Source organism: Phialemonium atrogriseum (genome assembly GCF_030411735.1).
Source record: "Phialemonium atrogriseum strain 8032-3 unplaced genomic scaffold QBC33scaffold_45, whole genome shotgun sequence".
Lineage (NCBI taxonomy): Eukaryota > Fungi > Ascomycota > Sordariomycetes > Cephalothecales > Cephalothecaceae > Phialemonium > Phialemonium atrogriseum.
Genome location: NW_026848182.1, coordinates 47,503 through 67,430, shown reverse-complemented (window position 1 = coordinate 67,430; position 19,928 = coordinate 47,503). Strand labels below are relative to the sequence as shown.

The 19,928-nt window shown below is 55.8% G+C and overlaps 7 protein-coding genes and 1 non-coding gene across 8 annotated transcripts; 3 read left to right on the top strand and 5 right to left on the bottom strand.

Annotated features, from left to right (window-relative positions):
• Positions 1–44: 44 nt before the first annotated feature.
• QBC33DRAFT_t81 lies at positions 45–130 on the bottom strand. The gene has a single exon. It is a non-coding gene; the product is annotated as a tRNA-Ile (tRNA).
• Positions 131–2,217: 2,087 nt separating this feature from the next.
• QBC33DRAFT_289854 (uncharacterized protein) lies at positions 2,218–3,880 on the top strand. Its single transcript, XM_060423323.1, has 3 exons — positions 2,218–2,474; positions 2,528–3,386; positions 3,474–3,880. The coding sequence occupies exons 1-3, from the start codon at positions 2,436–2,438 to the stop codon at positions 3,623–3,625; spliced, it is 1,050 nt and encodes a 349-aa protein (XP_060278399.1). The 5' UTR covers positions 2,218–2,435; the 3' UTR covers positions 3,626–3,880.
• A 206-nt stretch (positions 3,881–4,086) lies between these two features.
• On the bottom strand, positions 4,087–6,179 carry QBC33DRAFT_552579 (AP-1 complex subunit MU-1). Its single transcript, XM_060429319.1, has 4 exons — positions 5,881–6,179; positions 5,694–5,822; positions 4,541–5,632; positions 4,087–4,454 (listed from the first exon to the last, which is right to left on the bottom strand). The coding sequence occupies exons 1-4, from the start codon at positions 5,917–5,919 to the stop codon at positions 4,374–4,376; spliced, it is 1,341 nt and encodes a 446-aa protein (XP_060278398.1). The 5' UTR covers positions 5,920–6,179; the 3' UTR covers positions 4,087–4,373.
• Positions 6,180–7,870: 1,691 nt separating this feature from the next.
• On the top strand, positions 7,871–10,096 carry QBC33DRAFT_289774 (transcription factor Opi1-domain-containing protein). The gene is made up of 2 exons (XM_060423321.1): positions 7,871–8,629; positions 8,707–10,096. Exons 1-2 carry the CDS (start codon positions 8,050–8,052, stop codon positions 10,008–10,010), a joined length of 1,884 nt encoding a protein of 627 aa, XP_060278397.1. The 5' UTR covers positions 7,871–8,049; the 3' UTR covers positions 10,011–10,096.
• QBC33DRAFT_289775 (uncharacterized protein) lies at positions 10,097–10,732 on the top strand. The gene has a single exon (XM_060423322.1). It carries the CDS (start codon positions 10,183–10,185, stop codon positions 10,528–10,530), a length of 348 nt encoding a protein of 115 aa, XP_060278396.1. The 5' UTR covers positions 10,097–10,182; the 3' UTR covers positions 10,531–10,732.
• Positions 10,733–10,933: 201 nt separating this feature from the next.
• On the bottom strand, positions 10,934–13,716 carry QBC33DRAFT_581910 (uncharacterized protein; the record flags this gene model as incomplete). The annotated part of the gene is made up of 7 exons (XM_060431298.1): positions 10,934–11,429; positions 11,496–11,813; positions 11,912–12,295; positions 12,423–13,343; positions 13,378–13,397; positions 13,429–13,556; positions 13,686–13,716. The coding sequence occupies 7 exons, from the start codon at positions 13,714–13,716 to the stop codon at positions 10,934–10,936; spliced, it is 2,298 nt and encodes a 765-aa protein (XP_060278395.1).
• Positions 13,717–14,289: 573 nt separating this feature from the next.
• QBC33DRAFT_289756 (general substrate transporter) lies at positions 14,290–16,549 on the bottom strand. The gene is made up of 4 exons (XM_060423320.1): positions 14,997–16,549; positions 14,839–14,900; positions 14,695–14,767; positions 14,290–14,612 (listed from the first exon to the last, which is right to left on the bottom strand). Exons 1-4 carry the CDS (start codon positions 16,363–16,365, stop codon positions 14,485–14,487), a joined length of 1,632 nt encoding a protein of 543 aa, XP_060278394.1. The 5' UTR covers positions 16,366–16,549; the 3' UTR covers positions 14,290–14,484.
• An 868-nt stretch (positions 16,550–17,417) lies between these two features.
• On the bottom strand, positions 17,418–18,686 carry QBC33DRAFT_581908 (uncharacterized protein; the record flags this gene model as incomplete). The annotated part of the gene is made up of 3 exons (XM_060431297.1): positions 17,418–18,167; positions 18,249–18,458; positions 18,540–18,686. 3 exons carry the CDS (start codon positions 18,684–18,686, stop codon positions 17,418–17,420), a joined length of 1,107 nt encoding a protein of 368 aa, XP_060278393.1.
• Between the last annotated feature and the right edge of the window lie 1,242 nt (positions 18,687–19,928).

The window sequence follows — 19,928 nt, the reverse complement described above, 5'->3', positions numbered from 1 at the left end:
GGGGGCGGAGGTTGCGAAGGGGGAAAAAAAAATTAGAAGTACTATGGTCAATAAGAGGCTTGAACTCTTGACCTTGGCATTGAACAGTTTCCTATTAGTGCCACGCGCTAACCAACTGCGCCAATCGACCATTCGTGGCTGATTATGCCCTAATCTGCATTATATACCTGCCAAATTCTGGGCGAATTGCCTACCACCACCGCTAGTTCGTAGCGCAAGTCCTCTGTAGCGAGTTGGTTGTCAGAAGCATGGTGTTGTGCAGCTGCCATGGCTCTTGATTCGGCGTTGATGTTCACTGGGTTTCTCAGTCGGCATTGGTTCCTCCGGGCCTCCCCCTCTAGCCACAAATGGTCACGACACTTGATGTCAAGTCACGGGAGCTCTTCACATATGCTCGCTCTGCTTCAGGTCGAGACAACTTTTGAGGAAATGTTGAAATTCAGAAAACGTTGGCCAACTAATTAATCAGCTATCTGTCACTGGCTCTGAAACCCCTGAGCTGAAGTGTCACAAACATAAAAATCCAGTCGGGGCCTAATCATCCTGACGCTGTGTACCGTCACAGCAATGCCAGTCGCAGAATCGGGAAATCACTTGTGCAACAAGGCGCTTCGTTGCATTACTCTGCTAGTTAGGAAGCGGGCCTAGAAGCTCCCGGGTCGAGCGAGCATCTGACGTGTTCCCAATCGCAACTCTTGCCGACGACTCGTGCCGGGCAACGGAGGGTTTCTCCCGGAGTGTGTTATTGGTTTTGGGGTGTCAATCTCGGCCCATCACCGGATGAGGGCCCGAGTGGCATCGACACAGCATCAAGGCACAGTGTGAAATACTATAGCGTTTTCGAAGGGATCTTTATTTAAGGGTCCGCGGTCTATCCCGTCGACGATCCTCGATTCTCTTCCTCTTTTCTGCTTCAGCTAACACACGTCCTTTTTGTGTGTGACAGCATAGCCATTCTGCTCCATACATTCTGATCCTTACAAAGTGGCCTGATTCTTGCAGCCTTCTTGTGGCCTTCGTGCGGCCCTTCCTCGTGCTCCTCCTCGAACTCCCTTCTCTAACTCCGCAAGTCGATCATCCAGTAGGACAGTTGCCGACTTGACCGCTTGTTGGGCTGCCTCGTCTCAAGAACGCGGGCCATTCGCTGTCGGCCAAATCAAACCATCGAATTGTCGCCAAGATTGTAATTTACTGTTCATGGGGGTGGTGGTCTCAGCAGCGATAAGCAGGCTAACTCAGCAGGGAACAGATCTGCTGATGCTGAATCTACAGAAGTAGAATGCTCTCCCACACAAACTCTCAGCCTGAAGGTCTGTGAAGCCTAAAGAACACGTTGACCCCTGATTCTCGAATCAAAGAAGCATCGGCCATCCCTGAGCCCCAAGACCATTCGCTCCAGGGGCCGTTGGTGCCGTCGCACAAAGCCTCGCACAGCCGAAAATCGCGCAATTTGCCATTGGAGTCTGCCATATGTTTCACAACCGGTTTCCTGGCCTTCACCTCTCCTATTTTCTGATTGGCACCACGACTCCCTGGCCAGGTGTTGGGCTCCAGCCTTTGATGCACGCACCATTGGCCGGTGTGGAAGACATGGACGCAACGAGGAAACCCGAATACCGGTCAAGTTGGGTTTATTCGGTGCTTACACAAGCCGGAGAGCCGCCTGAAAGCGAACGAGTAGGGGACGGCGACCCTTGATCCCACATCCCACCCCTCTGGGTGGCCCGTTTTCGTTTCCACAGGCCAGAAGGCTTGGCTGGTTTCCCCGCAAGGTCACCTGCAATGTCACTGGACGGTTTTCTCGTCACCGGTCAAGCAGGGTCCTTGGGCCGCCTTAGCCGCGGAATATCGCTCGCTGTTCATCCCCGAGCCGCCTCCGCAAAGGGAGGCGCTCAATGGGTTTCCAATCCTTACCGGACAGGGCAGAATTACTCCTTCTTCCCGTCTCCCCCCCAAACGGATACCTGCTTCACAGCGCACTGGATGTGGGCAATGTGACCCCCCTTGTCCATGACGTCTGTTACCTCGTTGTCACTCAGGGGAGGGGACTTTGCGGCATGAAGATGTGGCATACCTCCACAGCGACGTTCAGACGGCGTTGCCGAGCTGAATACCAGTTCGACATGTGTGGGATGATAAGCCACTCAGGGGTGAGCCAGATAATCATGCTGCTTGACAACTCTCGCCGACTGGGGGCCACATGGGATAATCTAGGTTCCCGGCACCTTCGAAGTATGGGCGTTGGGCGGCAGAAGTGGCATCATGGGAGTCGAGTTGCGGGAGCCCAACCTGAAGAGTTGTGGGCTATTTATTTCGCGGCGTCCTTGGGCAGGCCGATGACCATCAATCCTCCCCGTCACCAAGCACACAAAAATACACGAGGCTGCTCGAGATTACCCTGAAAACACCAACAGGCGAGGAACAAGTCCAAGACCATGTCTTCTTTCCGCGAATCGCAGACTTCAGCGTCCTCAGTAAGGGCCCTTTAACTCGGTGTGTGCTGCGCTCTTCGGGCTGATGATAGAAGTCGTCTAAGGGGAAACAGCACCGCAAGAAACACGAGGACAAGAACGACAAACATCACAAGCACGACAGGTACCAGAAGAGCGACAAGCAGGTCCACACCCACGCCCAGGCCACCAAGTCGGAGAAGACGGGCACAACCTCGTCGTCATCCGACAATGTCGACTTCCTCTTCGTGGTCAACGAGCTGAGGACACACGACACGGGTGACGGCCTGGAACGAGACCTGTGGAACGATGTCATCCCATTCTCCAGCCCGAACGACTACGCCGAGGAGGCACCCGGCCGCGTCTTCCGCTACCGCAACGGCGAGGTCACGGACGTCGGGCAGGATTACCTGTGGATACGGCCGGGCCGAGGGCAGGAGGGCTGCATCTGGAAATGGGACGCCCTCGACCAGAGCTCCCAGCCAATGGACGTCTACAAGACCTACTCGGTGTTTCGGTGCTGGCGATTCAACCCCATCATCTGGACCGGCTCCGACGTCAGCGTCCCCAGCACGGAGCGGCCCGGCGCCCCGGGGGCCCAGTTCTTCAGCCTCCACTTCCGCTCGCCGCCGGGCGGCGTCAGCGAGATCTGGCCCTCCGCGGGGCCGAACGAAGCCGTGCAGTCGCCGAGCGTCAGCGAGATCTGGCCCCCCGCGTTCCGCTATGTCGCGGGCCGTGACCCTTCCTGGATGCCGTCGTTGGTTCCGCAGCAGTACAGCAACCCGTTCGCCGACGCGCCCCGATCGCAGGGCCTGCGCGGCGAGCTCCCTGTCATCTTGGGCATGATGGCCCTTGCGCAGAGCCAGTCACTCTTTTACCCGCCCACCCAGTGGCGGAAGAGGCAGTGGCACCGCGCGCCCCAGACTGGTGAAGAAGGTAAGTAAGGTTTTACCCCCTGCACAGGGTGAGCGGGATGGATCAGAGGCGGCTCGAAAAGCCGAATTCTCACATTTTCAATCGCAGACCTCAACCCCGGGCCGGACGAGGCGCCGCGGGGCGTTCTCGTCCAGATCTGCTTGGATCCTCAGGGCGGAGAGGGCTCCACAGCGGCCGACTTACACAAGTTTGAGTGGTATACTAATGTTGTCAAGGACGCACCCAGGCAATCTAGGTAGTCTCTCTCTCACTCTCTCCCAATACCTCTCTTTCTCCTTTCCTCTTTCTCTTTCACATGGCCAGATGACGACACTCTGCCTTGCCTTTTGTATCTTCTTCTTTCCATCTCGCTTCCTTCCGCTTCCCCCCTCCGCCGTCTACTTCGTCTCTCGTTTTATTATTTTCTTTGAAGAGCCAGAACGAAGGAATCGAAGCTCCACGGTCTCACGTCTCTGCCTGCTCAAGACTGACTGGCTTGCAAGCTTGGATTTTTTGGTTGTCTCCTTTCAACCCCCAGCTCACAACCCCCAAACCATAGGTCAGTTGATGCTTTTGCATTTCACTTCTCATGCTCTTGCAATCAATGCATATCTAGAGGTCTCGTACTCATGTGTTGTGTGTCGTGTGTCTGGCCTAAGCAAGTAACGAACCAATCAATCAGTCGAGTCACTTGAAATATTCACCAGGCCCTCCGAGGTGACATGTTGAACGGCGCCGAACTCCAGTTTTGATTGACTCTTTGCTCTTGTGGGAGGTACTTGTAATTCTACCTGAACTTCAACCAGGGCCCCCCTGTTCTGATGTACTAGCTCTTAAACAACTAGATCCCCCACTCCATCGCAAGGACCTCACTCATATGGTGGCAAGGTTGCTTCAACTTTTTGTCTCTTCGCCCGTGTGGAATGTGACTTGGCTGGCGCCCTTCCCCCTTGGAAAAAAAAAAAAAAACACTTCTTGTGGTATCTGGGCCACATCCACAGTGCTCCCTCATACGGAATCTGGCAACCTAACAGCAATGTCGCCTGACTGGGTGATGTAACGAACCCATGGTAGTGACGGATATTGCAACTGGAACGGGAGGGAGTCAGTAAAGAGTCAGGAGGCGAGGAGAGAAGACTTCTATAGGGGGGAATAGAGAATGGACCAAAACATACCTTCGGTTCCGTGATCTTCAGGTACCTCACCTGGATGCCGCTCGTGGTAAAGTAGGGGATCTCGAACTTGACCTGGATGGGCCTCTTCGCGCCCTTCGCGCCGACGCCGCCCATGCTTCCGCCGAAGCCGCCGGTCATGCCGCCGCCGCGCTCGTCGTCGCCGCTGACGCTGGGCAGGCCCAGCTCAGCGCGCATGAGGAACTCCTTGCCGCCGCCGAACTGCTTGATCTTCCAGACGATGGCGCTGCGCTCGGGGGCGTAGTGGACGCTGCCGATGCCGGTGCGGAAGCGCGGCGAGTCGGCGTCCTCGGGGACGGGCACGACGATCTCGACGTTGTTGGCCGTGCTGCGCCGCTTGAACTGGGCCTTGGCCTTGAGCATGTACTCGATGCGCGTGCCGCTGTGCGACTCGACGATGCACTCGACCCAGATGAGCGGCTTCACCTGCGTGTTGAGACGGTACGACATGAGCTCGAACTCGCCGTCGGGCGGGATGAAGGAGATGGTGCGGTCATTCTCGAACCGCGACAGCCGCACGCACTGGTGGAACTTGACGTCCTCCATCTCGATGGCCTTGCCGCGCGTCGTGCGGCCCGTCGACTCGAACATGACCTTGTCGTTGAGCCCCAGCCGCAGCTCCGGCATGCCCGAGAGGTAGCACTTCATCTTGATGGCGCCCAGGATCTCGGACCGCAGGACGTTGCCCTTGGACGAGACGAGCAGGTTGAGCGACTCGACCACGTCGAGGAACACCTCGTTCTTGCGGTACCGGATGCCCTCGGACCGCCACGACACGGCGTTGGTGACGGCGATGGGCGGCCGCGCCTGGATCTCCAGCTTGTGCGACTCCTGCGTGATGTACTCCTGTAGGATCTTGGACTCGGTCGTCTGCGGGTAGCCAAAGTCCATCATCTCGTCGAGGAGCTCGTAGATGATGACAAAGTTGTCGCGGATCGACTCCTCCTCGAGCGCCTTGAAGTATTCCGTGAACACCTCGACAATCTTGTGGAGGAAGAGAAGGATCTCGGCGGCGTTGGTGTTGCGCTTCGTGAGTGCGAGCAGGTAGAGGTTGTTGTGCCGGATGTAGAGGTACTGTATGCCAATAGCTAGTTAGAGAGGCCACAGGACAAGAGGGAGGGATCCTAGTTCATACATTAATGCCTTCGTGGGAGAAGCAGGGAGGCACTGCTGAGGATTCCTCCTCGGCATCGCTGAGCAATATCGGGAACTGCTCGACAGCAGACATGGGAATGTCCCCGCGGTAATTCCGGGCAAGCAGGGTCTGGGCAGCATGGCGTCAGCAATGGAAACAGGGGACGTCGAGAAGGAAGCTACCGGACCTTGCCCTTGAGATCTAGGAAGAAGACGGCGGATGCCATGGCGAAGATCCGCGTCGGGTGTCAGGGGGGGAGGCACGGAGGAGGGGCAAGTGACGGCACCGGGGCCAGGACGAGAGAAGGGCCGCCCTTTGAGGCCTATGACATGCGGGTTCGAGGGTGAGCGAACAAGCTGTGGGATTCGTCGGAGAGGCGTGTAGAATATGAGGCGCGCGTGTAAGCTACGCCTTTGGGTTTCTTGAATACGTGGGCTCGATCTTCACAGTCTCACCGCACGCACACCCGCATCGCACATTCATTGATGCCACCACCATTTGGAGGTGCGCACAGACCACTCGCTTATACCTGAGGCTCCAGTCGCGCTAGAGGTCGTGGACCCGCAATTGGATCCCATTCCCGGGGCGCGGCTCAATTTTAATCCCGCAGCATCACGGTAACAAAACTCTGCACCTTTTTCTTCTGTCTGCTCTTCTCTCTTCTTTTTCTTCAACGCGCCCACTAGACAGTGCAGTCCATCGCAAACGCACAATGTGTCGTCCATGATGTTTCTCTGCGATTTCGAGGCGCGGAGAAGAAACTTACGGTGCCATTAAGAACTGCCCGAGTACTGTTGCTTAACCACAGCGCAAGTCTCTCCCGTTGCTTGGGCGGTGTCAGAGGTCCCGAACAAATATTTGAACCGTGAATTGAGTTGCAATGGGGTCAATTGACTGATAGTATTCTACTGTCCGAGTCCGTGTTCCTCTACCTCAACACTCAACACTAGGTACAGCTGTAACGTTTATCGGCCAGAGAAGATGCGTCCATCGCCGATGGCTGGTATCGATTGATTCCCACCCACTGCCACCCAACCTCATAGGGTGGGTGGGCTTCGCTGTTGGCCACCATGATGTTGCACATGGACCAACACGGCTTGTACTGGTGGTGTCTGGCCAGATCGGCAGTTTGAGAGGATCCATTTTTCTCTTGCATCTGCTCGTGCTTTTTACGAGTAGTTCCAACCCAGTAATGCGGCTGTTCGTTTTTCGCAGCCATCGATCACGAGTCCAGGACAAACGGCAGATAGCCGACAGCCGGCTGGGCATTGCGTAAAGACATGGCTTTTCTCACATCAACTGAAAAAAGAGAGGACCCTGATTGCCCAGGCAAGTTGTTCCGGCACCGCGCAGCGAATGAAAACTTGCGCTAGACGCCACTCAACCAGGAATTCACATGTGATGGGCGGAGGTGGGGTGCAGCAAGCTACCAGCCGGAGAAGCTCTGACACGTGCTTGTCAACCAGACTCATAGTGGATTGCGGCATGTATTAGCGTACTACAGGTATGTAATTTACAGGTATCCAACCAGCAGACCAGCAGACCACCAACAGAACCAACACCCTGCATCCCGCCATTCAGGCACCCGGTTCCACAAGTTCCGCGCTTATCATCATCACCGTCACGAGCAATTCCTTGTTACTACGAAGGTAGTTAAGTAGTCCGGGGTGTGGTGGTGTATGCCCAATGTCATCAATTCGGAGGGCTCGGGGAAGGCTGCCTTGGGACGCAGCCAGCAACGAGTCAAATGCCCACCTAGAGAGTTGGCAGGTAGGTAGTAGCAGGTTGCCTCGGCGGGGGTGGAGGTGTAATTATTGTTCCGTACTAATGAGGCTCTCGGATTTCTGCTGGGTCTCTGCTGGCCAGGTGGGCGGCAAACTTAGTCTTCCTAGTGAAGAAGAGGTGCTGGGTACACTACCTATTAAAAGCACTAACCCGCCGCCCATAACCCAGGTCAATCGTCAATCATCAATCCCGGCATCGCAATCGCTTATTTAGGTAGTTTGGCTGGTCCGAGTACTCTCTTAGTCAAAAAGGGCCCGGGATTTCATTCCCATCATCATTTCCATACCTACTACCTACCTTACCTGCTGCCGTAACCTCCATCGCAGCCACCCGACTCTTCCATTCCATTCCTACCCCAACTTGGCTCCTTCCGCCAACCCGCTTCTCCCCTCTTTTCTTCCTTCATTCCACTTTCCACCGCCCTCTCCCCTTCTCTCCGTGTCGCACTTCCAAAGTCAAGCTCCATATCCATTTTGGCAGCCAGCCGCGCTCATTCGCAGCGCCATGCCAGGCTAGCACACCATAGTCTCTGCCGACGGCACTTGGTCGCGACTCGCCAGTTGCCGACGCAATGGAGTACAATCACATGCCGCTCCGCTCGCACGAAAACAGCACACCTGGGGGCCATCTGCACCACCCGAAGCATAAGCTGCAAACCTCATCCGACCCGGCGTCGCTGTACGACGACAAGAGGCAAAGCCAACTGCAATTGTCGTCCTACCCGCCGCCCTCTTACGCCCAGGCTCACGACGCCGCCTCTCTGTCCTTCCCCGACGCCCCCACCACTGAGTTGGCACCAATCCAACCTCATGGCGGCGACCACAACAGCACCCTCCCTTCCCTGTCGTCCTTGACAGCACCGCAGCCCCAGCCATACACGTCTCCCAAGTCGACCGAGCCTTCTTCCTGTTCCCCTCCACCCGCTGGCGTCAACCGCTGGCCGAGCCTAAATCCGCTGACCGCCTTCTACGAACCCGGCCATGCCCAGCCCGCCGACGCTGCACAACAGAGAATGGATGTCGATGCGACCAGCACCAGCACCATGAGTGTCGCATCTCCGGATCGCTTCTACGAGGGCAGGGCCAGCACCATCAGCCTCGATGACCCCGACGTGCGAATAGCCGCCGAGGCTCTCGGAGATCTACGCGCCGGTATGTGTGAACGCGACTGACGTTGATCTTTCTTCTTTATGCCACCACCGCCTGATGCTGACAAGCCGACTGACTAGACTTTGTCTCTTCTCCTCCCAGCGGACACACACCGCTTCCTCTAAACTCCCCCTCCCGCTTGTCCCCGCAGGCCATGGGCCCGGAGCCACTCCTATCGCTTCTTACCACCTCCCATCCACTATTGGCCACCACCATCGAAGGAGCCACCTCGGCATATAACAACTCGAAGAACTTTTCTCCCACCTTCAAGACCAGCGCGGAATACGTCGAGGGATACCTCGGTCCCATCGCAAACACGGTCGGTACCGTCGGCCGGAAAACCGGCGTGGAGGGTGGCGTGCGATGGTTCCTCGGCGCCGGTCGAAGGCATGAATCCTCTACATCGGACCTGGAGGCTGGCGACGGAGGGTCCAATAAGAGGCGCAAGGTCGACAGCTCCGATCGAGACGCGGCTCTTGAAGCCGTCGCAGATAAAGCTGATGATATGTATGGATTCACTCGGGACAGGCGGACTTCGATGAGCACCGTCGATACATTACCGGCCTACGACGAGTTCCGGTCTCCTGCGTACAGCGAAACCGTCGTCGATGGACAAAACCGGGTGACGTCGAGGCCGGGTTCTGGTGCCTCGGCTGCGTGGCAGCATCGCATAATCATGTCCACCTCCGGCCTGAGCATTGCGATGAGGGACGAGAGCCTGCGGAGCCTTAAATACTGCTTGCGCTGGCTGCGCTGGGCGAATGAGCACATATCAGCCGTCATCACGGCGCTCAAGACAGCTCTGGACGAGTACGATGGTTCTGGTTCTACCGAACGGCGTGGATCGCAAGATTCCGCAGTAGCCCAAGGATCAGATCATACAATGGCCGGCACAACCTCGATACCAACTGCCGAGGCTGGGGTATCCCAACAAGACCGAAACGAGCTTGCCGCTCGTATCGCCGCCCTTAGGAGCGACGTCCTGAAGACACTACGCGGCGTGATCGACACCGTATCCAAGTATGCCGGCGGTGCCTTGCCGGATAACGCACGGGCGCTTGTCCACCGCCACCTCATCAGCCTGCCCCGGAGGTTCTGGCTTGCTTCGATGCAGGATGCTCCGGCGCGGGAGCACGGAGATGGAGCCCAGGAGAAGGAAGTTCGGGAAGGCGCAAAGAGAGCCCTGGTGCTTGCCAAGGAAGGGTTGGATATGGTTTCCCAGGTGACCGGAGTGGTCGACGGGACCATCGTCAGCGCCGAGGAGTGGTGCAATCGACTCGGGAGGAAGAAGGATGGCGGATCAGATGCCGAACCCACCGCCGACGGGTCGGCGCCACAACAGCTGACGGGCGTCGGCGTTGATAGGGACGTGACCATGGGCTGATGTGTTCAGCTTTTATTTATTTTGCCCACGACATACCAACCTGGCAAACGGAATTATGGGCGAGAAGCAGAGGACTTGCCAGAGGAAGATTACCTGCCATCCAAACTTCGACAATTCCGGAAAAAAAGGGAAGAAGAAAAAAAAAGTACAAGGGACCAAACCAGGGTAGCCAATGAAGCTACGAGAACTACGATACCAAACCGACGGTGACAGCTCAGCCAAACCGGGCTGCATCTTTCTTATTATTTGCCTTGGATATTGGACCCATATACCACTGCCAGGAGCCTTTCGTTCAATCTTTTTTTTTTTGTCCTCCTCCCCCTCTTTTTCCCCCTCTACCCCCTTTATTTATTCCCTTGCGTATTTTCATGGGCTGGCGAGTAGCCAGTTCGCCCTAACCCCTGCGTTCATTTTGTGTGACCGTATTTACATACGCGACTCCCTTACTTCTTCGGCGTTGAGTTATTCCTGTAGATGTTTTGGCCAGGGTCGGCCGGATGGACTCGGGTGGGTTCACTAAATCATGTTGCTGTTTCAGAAGTATATGGCTGGATATAGGTGTCCAATTAGGATATATCATCGCTGCGTGCTGAGTTACTGATGTAGGCGGGTTGCGATATCTTGTTAGACCGCTAAGTCGATAGATAGCGACAAGTTAGCCCGCAAGGCGTTATTGCTAGAGCTGTCCTGTAGAGGCGCAGGGGTTGTGTCCCATGTCCTTTTTGTCTGCTGGTAACCGTTTGTGGCGGGGTCCCAGTTCTCACCTCTGGCACAACCAAGGAGAACAGAATAGGTAGTAGGTTGTTCCAGATTAAAATCGTGTTTTGTAGTTTACATACCTCCTCCCTGGAGGAGGGGTCTTGCGATAATTCGCATAGACCTAGTACAGTGGAACAATAACAGAACTATCCTTCTACAGCTCATCACACACCCCTGCTTTCAACCAGCATTCTATCGGCCTCAAGATTGCACACGGCACAGAAAACCCGCTCTAGAACCCTCCGCATCCGCTGCAGATCCCGCACGCCGCCCACAGACCAGCGCGCAAGCGTCGCAATCGACGTGCGCGTCAACTCCCGCCAGTTCTCGGGCGGCCGCAGGGGCCCGTCGGCGACCACGGCGGCCAGCATGATGAGGGTGCAGCGGAAGGCGCGGCGGAGGACCACCCACGTGCCGCCGTGGCGGTCGTAGCTGGCGCAGCGCAGGATGCAGTTCACGCAGAGGGTCATGTCGCGCTGGGCCAGGGCCGTGATGGAGGGCGTCGGCGGCTTGGAGGGCGGGTAGTGCAGGCAGTAGTAGACCAGGGGCCGGAGGATGCATTCGTTCCACTCCTCTAGGCGGCTCTCGAGGTAGTAGCCCATCTCGTTGTTCGGTTGGGAGGCTGCGTCGTAGCGCATTGATGGGGGGAGGTGGGATTGCCTGGCATGATTGGTTAGCTTTCTGGGAGACCCTTGTGGGGAGAGAGATGGATTGGTGAAGTAGTACCAGTCGGAAATCTGCTTTTCTGACTCGTAATACTGCCGACAGACGAGGTCAATGTTCTCGATCCAGCTCTGCTCGCCCTTCTCGTATATGACGGAGAGGACTTCGTCAAGCGTCCGCCGGAGGGAGATCTCAGTGACATAGAAGAACCAGATGGACTCGTTTCGCCGGGGTGAGAACACATCTGACATGTCGGTGTCGTCACCGTCGCCGTTGGGGGACAAGTGATTCATGGATTCTGGAGGAGTGGAGAAGGTGGCCGGGTACTCGAAGCCCGTAAGGTCGCTGGCGAGGGTGATGCCGAGTTCCGTAGCGAACTCTCTAGAAGTATCATAAATAGCATAATCAGTAACACGACCCTGTACGACGAGCGGGAGATCAGCCCGTGGTGCTGGCTGTTGATAAATAAATATATATACCTCTCCGCCTTGCGAATGGTCCAAAACGCCCTCTGCTCAAAGTGGTGGCTGTCATCTTGACCACTCGTGTGACGGCGTTTTTCTTCCCCGCGCCGCTCCATGTGGTAGACACGTAGCCGCGTGGCCGCCTGCTGCAGATACATCCAGGATTGCAGCGGCCGGAAGGCGAATTTCTCCAAGAGACACGCGTAGTAGAAGCAGTGGACGTCGACGAGCGACGTGCCGAGGCATCCAAGACGTCTCTGGGCAGCCTCGTAATAGGCCTCGGCGGCTTCGTCGTCCGACTCTGACATGACGTCCGGTGGGACAGCCGAGTCGCGGCGCACTGCCGCCGGAGATGGTGAAGGTTGGACAGAAGGCGGAGGTGCCCAGGCGCGGGAGTAGCTGGCTAAAGCGCAAGCAAGAAGCTGAAAAATATCTTAGTGGAAGGATTGCGGCCGCATCACGGTTGCGTGTCATGGATAGAAGGCTAGATAGGGTGATGATATATGCTTTGGTAGGAGGGCGTGACGGGGCCAGACTTACCACTAAGCAAGATTTCGCATCCCAGCCTAGTCCTTCCTCCGCCACGGACCTCGCATACGAGAGCAGGTCGTGGGCGTCCAGGAGTGGATTTCGATAGTTGACCAGAGCAAGAAACTTCCGACATAATATGACGAAGGCGTGCTCGCGCACGCTCTGGCCCAAGAACGGTGTCGTCTTAGGGTGCTGGCCAGCGCCACCGCACGAAGCTGGCGAAGCCGAGCCTGCAGCGGACTCAGGGACTGGTTCACGCTCTTCGCCGTCCCCGCGCACGTACGCATCGAAAATGAACGAGTCGATGGCAGCGTCCTCATCAGACATGACGCCACTGAGGACGGACCACTTGAGAATCGACTCGCACTTCGTGTACTGGAAATATGCCGTAGCCGAGGATGAGGGCTGGTGGTCGGACGCGCTCTCCGTCTCAACACCGCCGACACCCGCGCTCTCCTGGCCCATTCTGTTTCCGGCCAAAGTGCCCAACCCGGACAAGTGCGAGCCCATCTCAAGCGCCGCACTGCCGCGCGCATCGGACATGTGCGATGAGCGGGCGAGCAGGTTTCGGATGTCGTCCAGCCGCTCGAGGACCTCGCGGTGCCTGCTCTCGGCCTCGTCGAGGCCGACCTGCAGCCCGTCCCCCTCCGAACCATCGGCGTAGACGCACCGCGCCTGGTGGTGGCGGCACGACCCGCACACCGGGCGCACGTTGTCGCATTTCGTCTTTCGCAGACGGCAGAACTGACAGGCGGCAATCGCGCGCTTGCGGCGCACATACGGGGTGGCCGCCGCAACTGTCGCTGGGACTCTCGCGGCAGCGGGGTTGTCGATCGTGGCCGACGTCGATCCCTCCGAGCTTGACATGGCTTCCGGACCGATTTCGGCGTCGTTTCCGGGATTGGTCGGTCGCGGTCTGTTTGGTGATGATGACCCTTGGTGGCGTCAACGTCTTGGGCCGCGATCGCCGCTGCCACCAATCTGACCAAGGCCGCAGAGACGGAGGCCGCTGAGTCGGGTGCAGGCGAGAGACGTCGTTTGGCGGGGTTTTCGGTTGCCGAAGCTGGGGGTGGGGCACTCCTTGGCGACAGGGGTGGAGGGCGCAAGGGGTGGAGGCAACAGAGGGCCGCTGCAGAATGATGAGGTTGGGGGTTCCCTCATGTTCTGTTACTCAATTGCTGTGCTTTCTCCGTTCTGTTAACTGCCGTTTCCCAAGTGTCTTTTGCCCGTCTCTGGACGCCTTATTGAGTTGACATACGGATGTAGAGGGAGGGGTAACTGTTGAACATACGGAAAGGAGGTCGCTACCAAAAGAAAGGGCCACCGCCTTTTGAATACCGGCAGAATAACCTCAGTAATTTATAGAGAACTTAGGCGCTATGTCCACTATCACTTAGCACATATGAAAACTGTTAGGGGGCTTGTGCCACTGAAGTCCCAGCACCACCATCTAGGCGGTGTGGCCCTATTCTTTTGGTAGCGACCTCCGTATATTCGGAAGGATGGGCTCCAATGGAGACCACTTCTAACCCGAAGAGGTTAGGTATATACTCTAATAACCGACATTCTCGCCCCTTAAAATCGTTCCCCCTTTGGCTTCCGCTTCCTCACAGAATGTCTCTTTCTATGCTATGTTCACTGCTTCTCCGTGGCCCCTGTCTGCGTTAATGCGTGTAGTTCCAGAACTAAACGCTTGATTTAAGAGAGTGCTTTAATAAATACAGCTGATAGGCCTGTGTTTAAAATCCCCCGAATATAGGTACTAACTTGTATCTAAGCAATAAACGTGATGCTTCTAGACATCCCATATCGAGGTGCAATGCTACCAACCTTCCAGGGTCATTCACAAGACCCCCTGTTCCTATCACCGGTTCGACCGGCACCCCCTTCAATATCAGAGGCCCGGCAGGCAGCACCAAATAGAAATTGATCCAGGCTACTGTTTGCCGCCAGCCACGCAGAAGTAGTGGCTATACCCCTGTCGTGTCTCCCCCGTGGATGCTCCAAGTGGCGTACATGACGAAGCTCACGAAGACAAGAGAATATAGTTCCAACAACTAAGTCTCGCGACTGGGTTGCTTCTCGACGTGAGAGGTCGCGCCGTCAGACTCAATCGCAAGGGCCTTCTCGTTAAGGGCCTTCTCGCTTTCCTCGGGGTGCTGGACGACGCCTGTGCACTGGTATGCTATACGAGGGAGAGAAAGAATTAGCTACGTCGCTCATCTGAAGGAATAGGGGAGGTGCAGAAGAGATCGGGGTGCCCATACACTTGAACTTGCGGGTGGGGACGTTGTTGTAGAACATCTCATCGAGGTTTTCGAGGGAGCGGCGGTGCGTTTCCTGTGTTGACAAAAAGTAATTAGCGAGGGATTCTATTGGAGGGGGCCGGGGTAGTCCTCGGTTACGCTTACCGGAAGGAAGAACAAAATGAAGAGGAAGGCGATAATGTTGGATCCGAACCAGATATAACCAACTGTGGAGATTCTGTTAGCCTCAAGATATTCCTCCGAGCAAGGGAAGCAAGGAGAGGCGACGGCAAGTCGCCCCGGTGGGAGGTTAAATGACAAACCCTTTGGACCAATGTTCAAAGCCTCGGGGTTGATAAAGTAAGGTGTGGTGAAGGCAATCAAGAAGTAGGCGATAAAACCGACACCGTTACCAAGGCCAAATGTCATGGCCCGCAGACGGTTGTTGGGAATCTCGCCGGCGACGATCCAAGACGTGGGACCGACGATAGCGGCGTAGAGGCACTGGAATATGACAACCATGGCGACGATGACTTTACCGGTTGTGACAGTGGCTGGGTTAGCGGTCCAGACAGTGGCGATGATGAGCATAACGAAGGCCTGGACAATGAATCCGAACAGAAGAACCAGGCGACGTCTGACATAGCGGTTAAGGAAGACACCACTGAAGGCCCCGATAAGAGATACGCAGGTGACGATGATAGAGTCGGTAAAGGGCGTCTTGGATCCCGCGACCTGGAAGAAGTAGGTCTTATAGCTGGAGATGAAAGGGAAACCAGAGGCCCCGTGCATGGTACCACAAGCCATGACCAGGAGCGTCCGGCGGCGCTCGGCACCACTGAACATGAGGCGAAGAGCGCGCCAGCCGCGGAGCGTGTTCTCCTGCTCGGCCCGGACAGCTTCCGCAATGGAATCTATCTCGGCGTCGATGAGTTCGGGGGGGAAGGAAGGCCCCCGCAGGCGGTAGAGGTGATGCCGGGCATCCTCACGGCGGTCCTTCAGGATGAGCCAGCGAGGAGACTCGGGGATGAAGAAAGCCGTAACGGCGCAGAAGACCGGAATTACGAACAGGGTGAAGAGCGGGATCTGGTAGGAGAGACGGGAGTCCATGTTCGAGGATGCATTGTTGACGACGGCGCCGATAATGGTGCCGATGCAGACAGACACCTGGACGAAGGTAACGAGAGAGCCCCGTAGATGCGCTGGTGCCGCTTCCGAGATATATATAGTGGTAAATCCAATGTAAAGACCGTTGGATACGCCGAAGAGGAAACGGCCGAAGATAATGGCGCTCTTATTCGTAGAGAGGACGAGGATGAGGTTCGCACCGACCGACGCTAGCGAACCCACGATGAAATTCTTTCTGCGGCCTAGACGGTGGGAAAAGAATTCGAGCGTGAAGGAACCGACCACGACGCCGATGTTCATAAGACTGGTGATGGACTGCTGGAACGAAGTCGAGATGCCGTAGCCCTGGGGCGCGTTCGGGTTTGGGTGGCCGAAGACCTTGAGGAAGCCCTTCATGGCTTGGGCGCCATTGATGATGGATATGTCGAGACCATACTGGAGGGTGGCGGAGGAGACGAGCATGCAGATGAGGATGGTGCGTAAGTTCTGCCGCCACGTCGTGAGGCCCTCGCGCGTGGCGAGATTTGCCACCGTATCGCTCGCGGTCATCGTCTTGGCCGTCATCTTGGGGAGGGTTGCGACGAGTGTCTCTCTCGGAGGCTCCTTGTCTCGCGGCCGCCCTAGCACTCGTCAAAGAACCGATGGATCGCCGGTTCAGGAGAAGAGCAGACTGGGGCCGATGGAGACAAACTGAGGAAGGAGAACCAGGATGTAGAGATGGGGTTATATACTCGTAGTATCGACCAATCTCGTGGACCGGAACGCAGAAACTGGCACAATGTCCATCTCCCGACTGGAAGACAAATGCCGGGGAAAATGAGATGAATCAAAAGGAAAAGGAGATGCGACTAACGGACATCTACTGCCCCAGGTTTGTCCTTCCCCATAAACATTCCTGCCCCGCCATGGTTGAAGCTGGGGAAGAGTCGAGACTAAGCCGAATTGCGCATCGACGGTGAAGGGGATATCGGGGAAAGACGCGGACGAAAAAAAGTGGGGAAGGGCGGAGGACCCGCGGAAAACGGGGACGAGGATGGGAGTCCGGTTTCGGTGACGTGGTTGGCTGAAATGGGCAGACTTAACCCGTCGCTTTCGCCGGTGTCCAGGGTCTTTTGTTGACCGGCGGGGTAATGAACCAGCCTGTGTGGATATGCCAATCACAAGCCCCTGTTTACTAAGTAAGCAATGCAACCAAAAGCGCCGATCACCCTGAACCCCGCACGTCTCCGCCAAACCCCGCGCGATTAGGTTCAGGGCGAGACTCATTGGCGAAGCGAGTTGCATTAAGTTTGGAGGTCGAGTTTGAGCCTGCGCGTACCATGGACACCGAAATTGAGTGTTTTAAGGTTATTGAGATGTAGGTAGGTAACTGGCAGCAGGTATGAAGCCAGAATGTGTATTTTACTGAGTATTGCTTGGATCCTCTCCAAAGCCACTTAAGTAATCTACATAATACATCCGTATATTTTAAAAAATTGTTTTATTCTTTGGCTTGATAACTTGAGTAATATCTAGAAGACTTGGTGGAGGGAGAGAAATATCTCTGGTAAGAATTCTCCAGAAAACTGTTCTACATCCCAAATAAACACGAAATACACCCGCCGCCCGGTCTCAACCTACGAGGTCGCAGCAATAGCAGCAGGCGCAACAATAGCAGCAGGCGCAGCAGGCGCAGCAATAGCAGCAGGCGCAGGCGTGTTAGTTGCAGGTGCGGCATTTGCGGGAGTAAGCTCGGGTAGCTCCTGTGTCTTGTCGTCGAGCTGATAGCCGAGCGCACTGGCCCCTTCAGCGTCGTTGAGACCCCACGCGTTGGCGCTGTCATCGTGAACCGTCGTCCGGCGCAGGTCACGGCGGTACTTGCCGGCGAAGGAGCCGCCCGCGGCGCGGTGGAGGGTGGCGCGGTTATCCCACATGACCATGTCGCCGGGCTGCTCCCAGTTGAAGGTGTAGACGTACTTGGGCTGCTCCACATGCTTGTTGAGGAAGTCGCGCAGCTTCGTGGACTCGTCGTCGGAGAGACCCTCGATATGATGGAGGTGGGCGCCGACGTAGAGGTTCACGCGGCCGCTTCCCTCGTGGATCTGTGCAAGGTAGTGGCGCGCCATGGGGAACTGGCTGGGGTCCAGGTTCTCAAAGTACTCGGGGGAGCCCATCTTGCGAGAGTGAGCGAGGGTGTGGCAGCCGACGTAGTTGTTCTTGACAAGCTCCTTCTTCACGGCGTCGGGAAGCTCGACAAAGGCGGTGCGGGTGTCGGCAAACTCGGTGTGACCGCCGGTGCCCTTCGGAGGGAGCTCGACGGCGCGAAGGAGAGAGAAGCCAGCGCGACGGAAGTTGTAGCTGGAGTCGGTATGGAAGAGTTGGTTGCCCTAGAAAAAGAGTCAGTTTATACGGCACCCGGCATCGCAGAGGCAATTGCCTTCCGCAAGTCCCAATCCGAATCTACTTACTCGGTTCGTGTGACCACGAGCACTGTTAGGGTCAAGGAGAGAGCCGTCATCGGCGATGTTTCCAGCATCGAAAAGCTCGTAGTACTGGTATCGTAGCGTACGGTCGCCGGTAATGAAACGCTTGACGTTGTCGAGTTCGCCTAGCCTCTGAGAGAACTTGACATGATCTGTGTCGTCTAGACCAGTATTGCGGAAGATACAAAAGGCATACTGGGAATCGGAGTCGAGCGTCAGCACGAAACGTCATAAAAAAAGACGAATAGGGGGGGTTCAGGGCGCGATGTGCCTTACCTTGTTAGCAGCGCGGCTGATCTCCCGGACAGTGTCATCGTCGACGTTCTTCCAGTCAGGAACCTCGATCTCAGCCCCAAAAGTTGGGTGGACAGGCTTCACCGTGATCTTGGCGAATGAAGTGTCGATATATAGAACACCCGCCATTGTGATGGAAGCTTCGGTTGACAGTAGCAATAGAGAATGTCTCCAATTACAGTTTGAAGGCGTGAATGTATCTTCAGATGATTGCGCTGAGGAATGAGCTTGCGAAGTAAACTGGACAGGACTGCTCCAGGACCAAATCTTCAATGATGCCTTCGGTAGGTCGTTAATATATGCGATTTTCGGTTTTTTTTTTGGTTTCAAGAGAGTGACGTAGATGTGTATTTATGTATGTATATACCTACACACTCGTGCAAGGGAAGGCCTCCACTGAAGAGGACAGCCCCCCATGTTTGAGGGTCACACTTCAACCCGCAATGTGTCCATGTCGCCCGTCGGTTCCTTCGCATATCTAACAAGTGCCGCGTCGGGGAGAGACGGGGACGAAAAATGTGGGTTGGGGAAAGACGGGGACAAAAGATGTGGGTCAGGTTGGGGTCGAGTGGGGTAAAGGGAAGAACTGATGGGTCGGCTCTTCCTTCTCAATTTAAAGAAGGCACCTACAAATCGTCGATACGATCAGCTGGGCTCTTCAGGGCCAAAGCTGGGTTTCGTTCAAGACGAAAATCTCCCCGTCACGCCCCGAAGCAAAATTTCGTAAGGGCCCCCATCAACTAGGATTTTGCAAAACAAGACACCGACGGGCGATCATACACGAGACCATCGCCTGCAGCACACCTAAAGCACACCTACAATGATCATCACCCTTTTCCCCCGCAACACATGCCATCTGGTATGCCGCTGTCAGCCGTGACAAATAGCCTCTCGTTTATCAGAAATTGCTAGCCAGAGCGCGACACTAGATCAAGGACGTATCTGCAAATGTTTCATCGTCAATCATATGCAATCATGAACCGAGGGACTTGTGTGGTGCAGGCTCCGGTCCGGTCTGGAGAAGGTGTCATCGGAGGAACCTCTCCCCCAACCAAAGAACAGCCCGAGGCCCTTTTCTTCTTTTGCTCCCTGGGCGCCCCCCGGTACGAGAAGGAAGTTGCGACAGCGCCATCATCGAAGATCGAAGTTTACGACAAGATAATTAGTACCTGCTTACTATAGGGCTATGTAAATAGAGGAATGAAGGGTAAGAAGGCAGACTGCTAAATAAGGGAAAGGTTGTATTGTAGTGTTATTTAGATCCTCTAGAGGTTATTTGTAACCTTCCTGCGATATAAGTATCTGTTTTCTGCTTTCTTGGCCAGACTAGAAGCAATTTACAACTTTCCTATAGCAAAGTGGCTTAGTGGG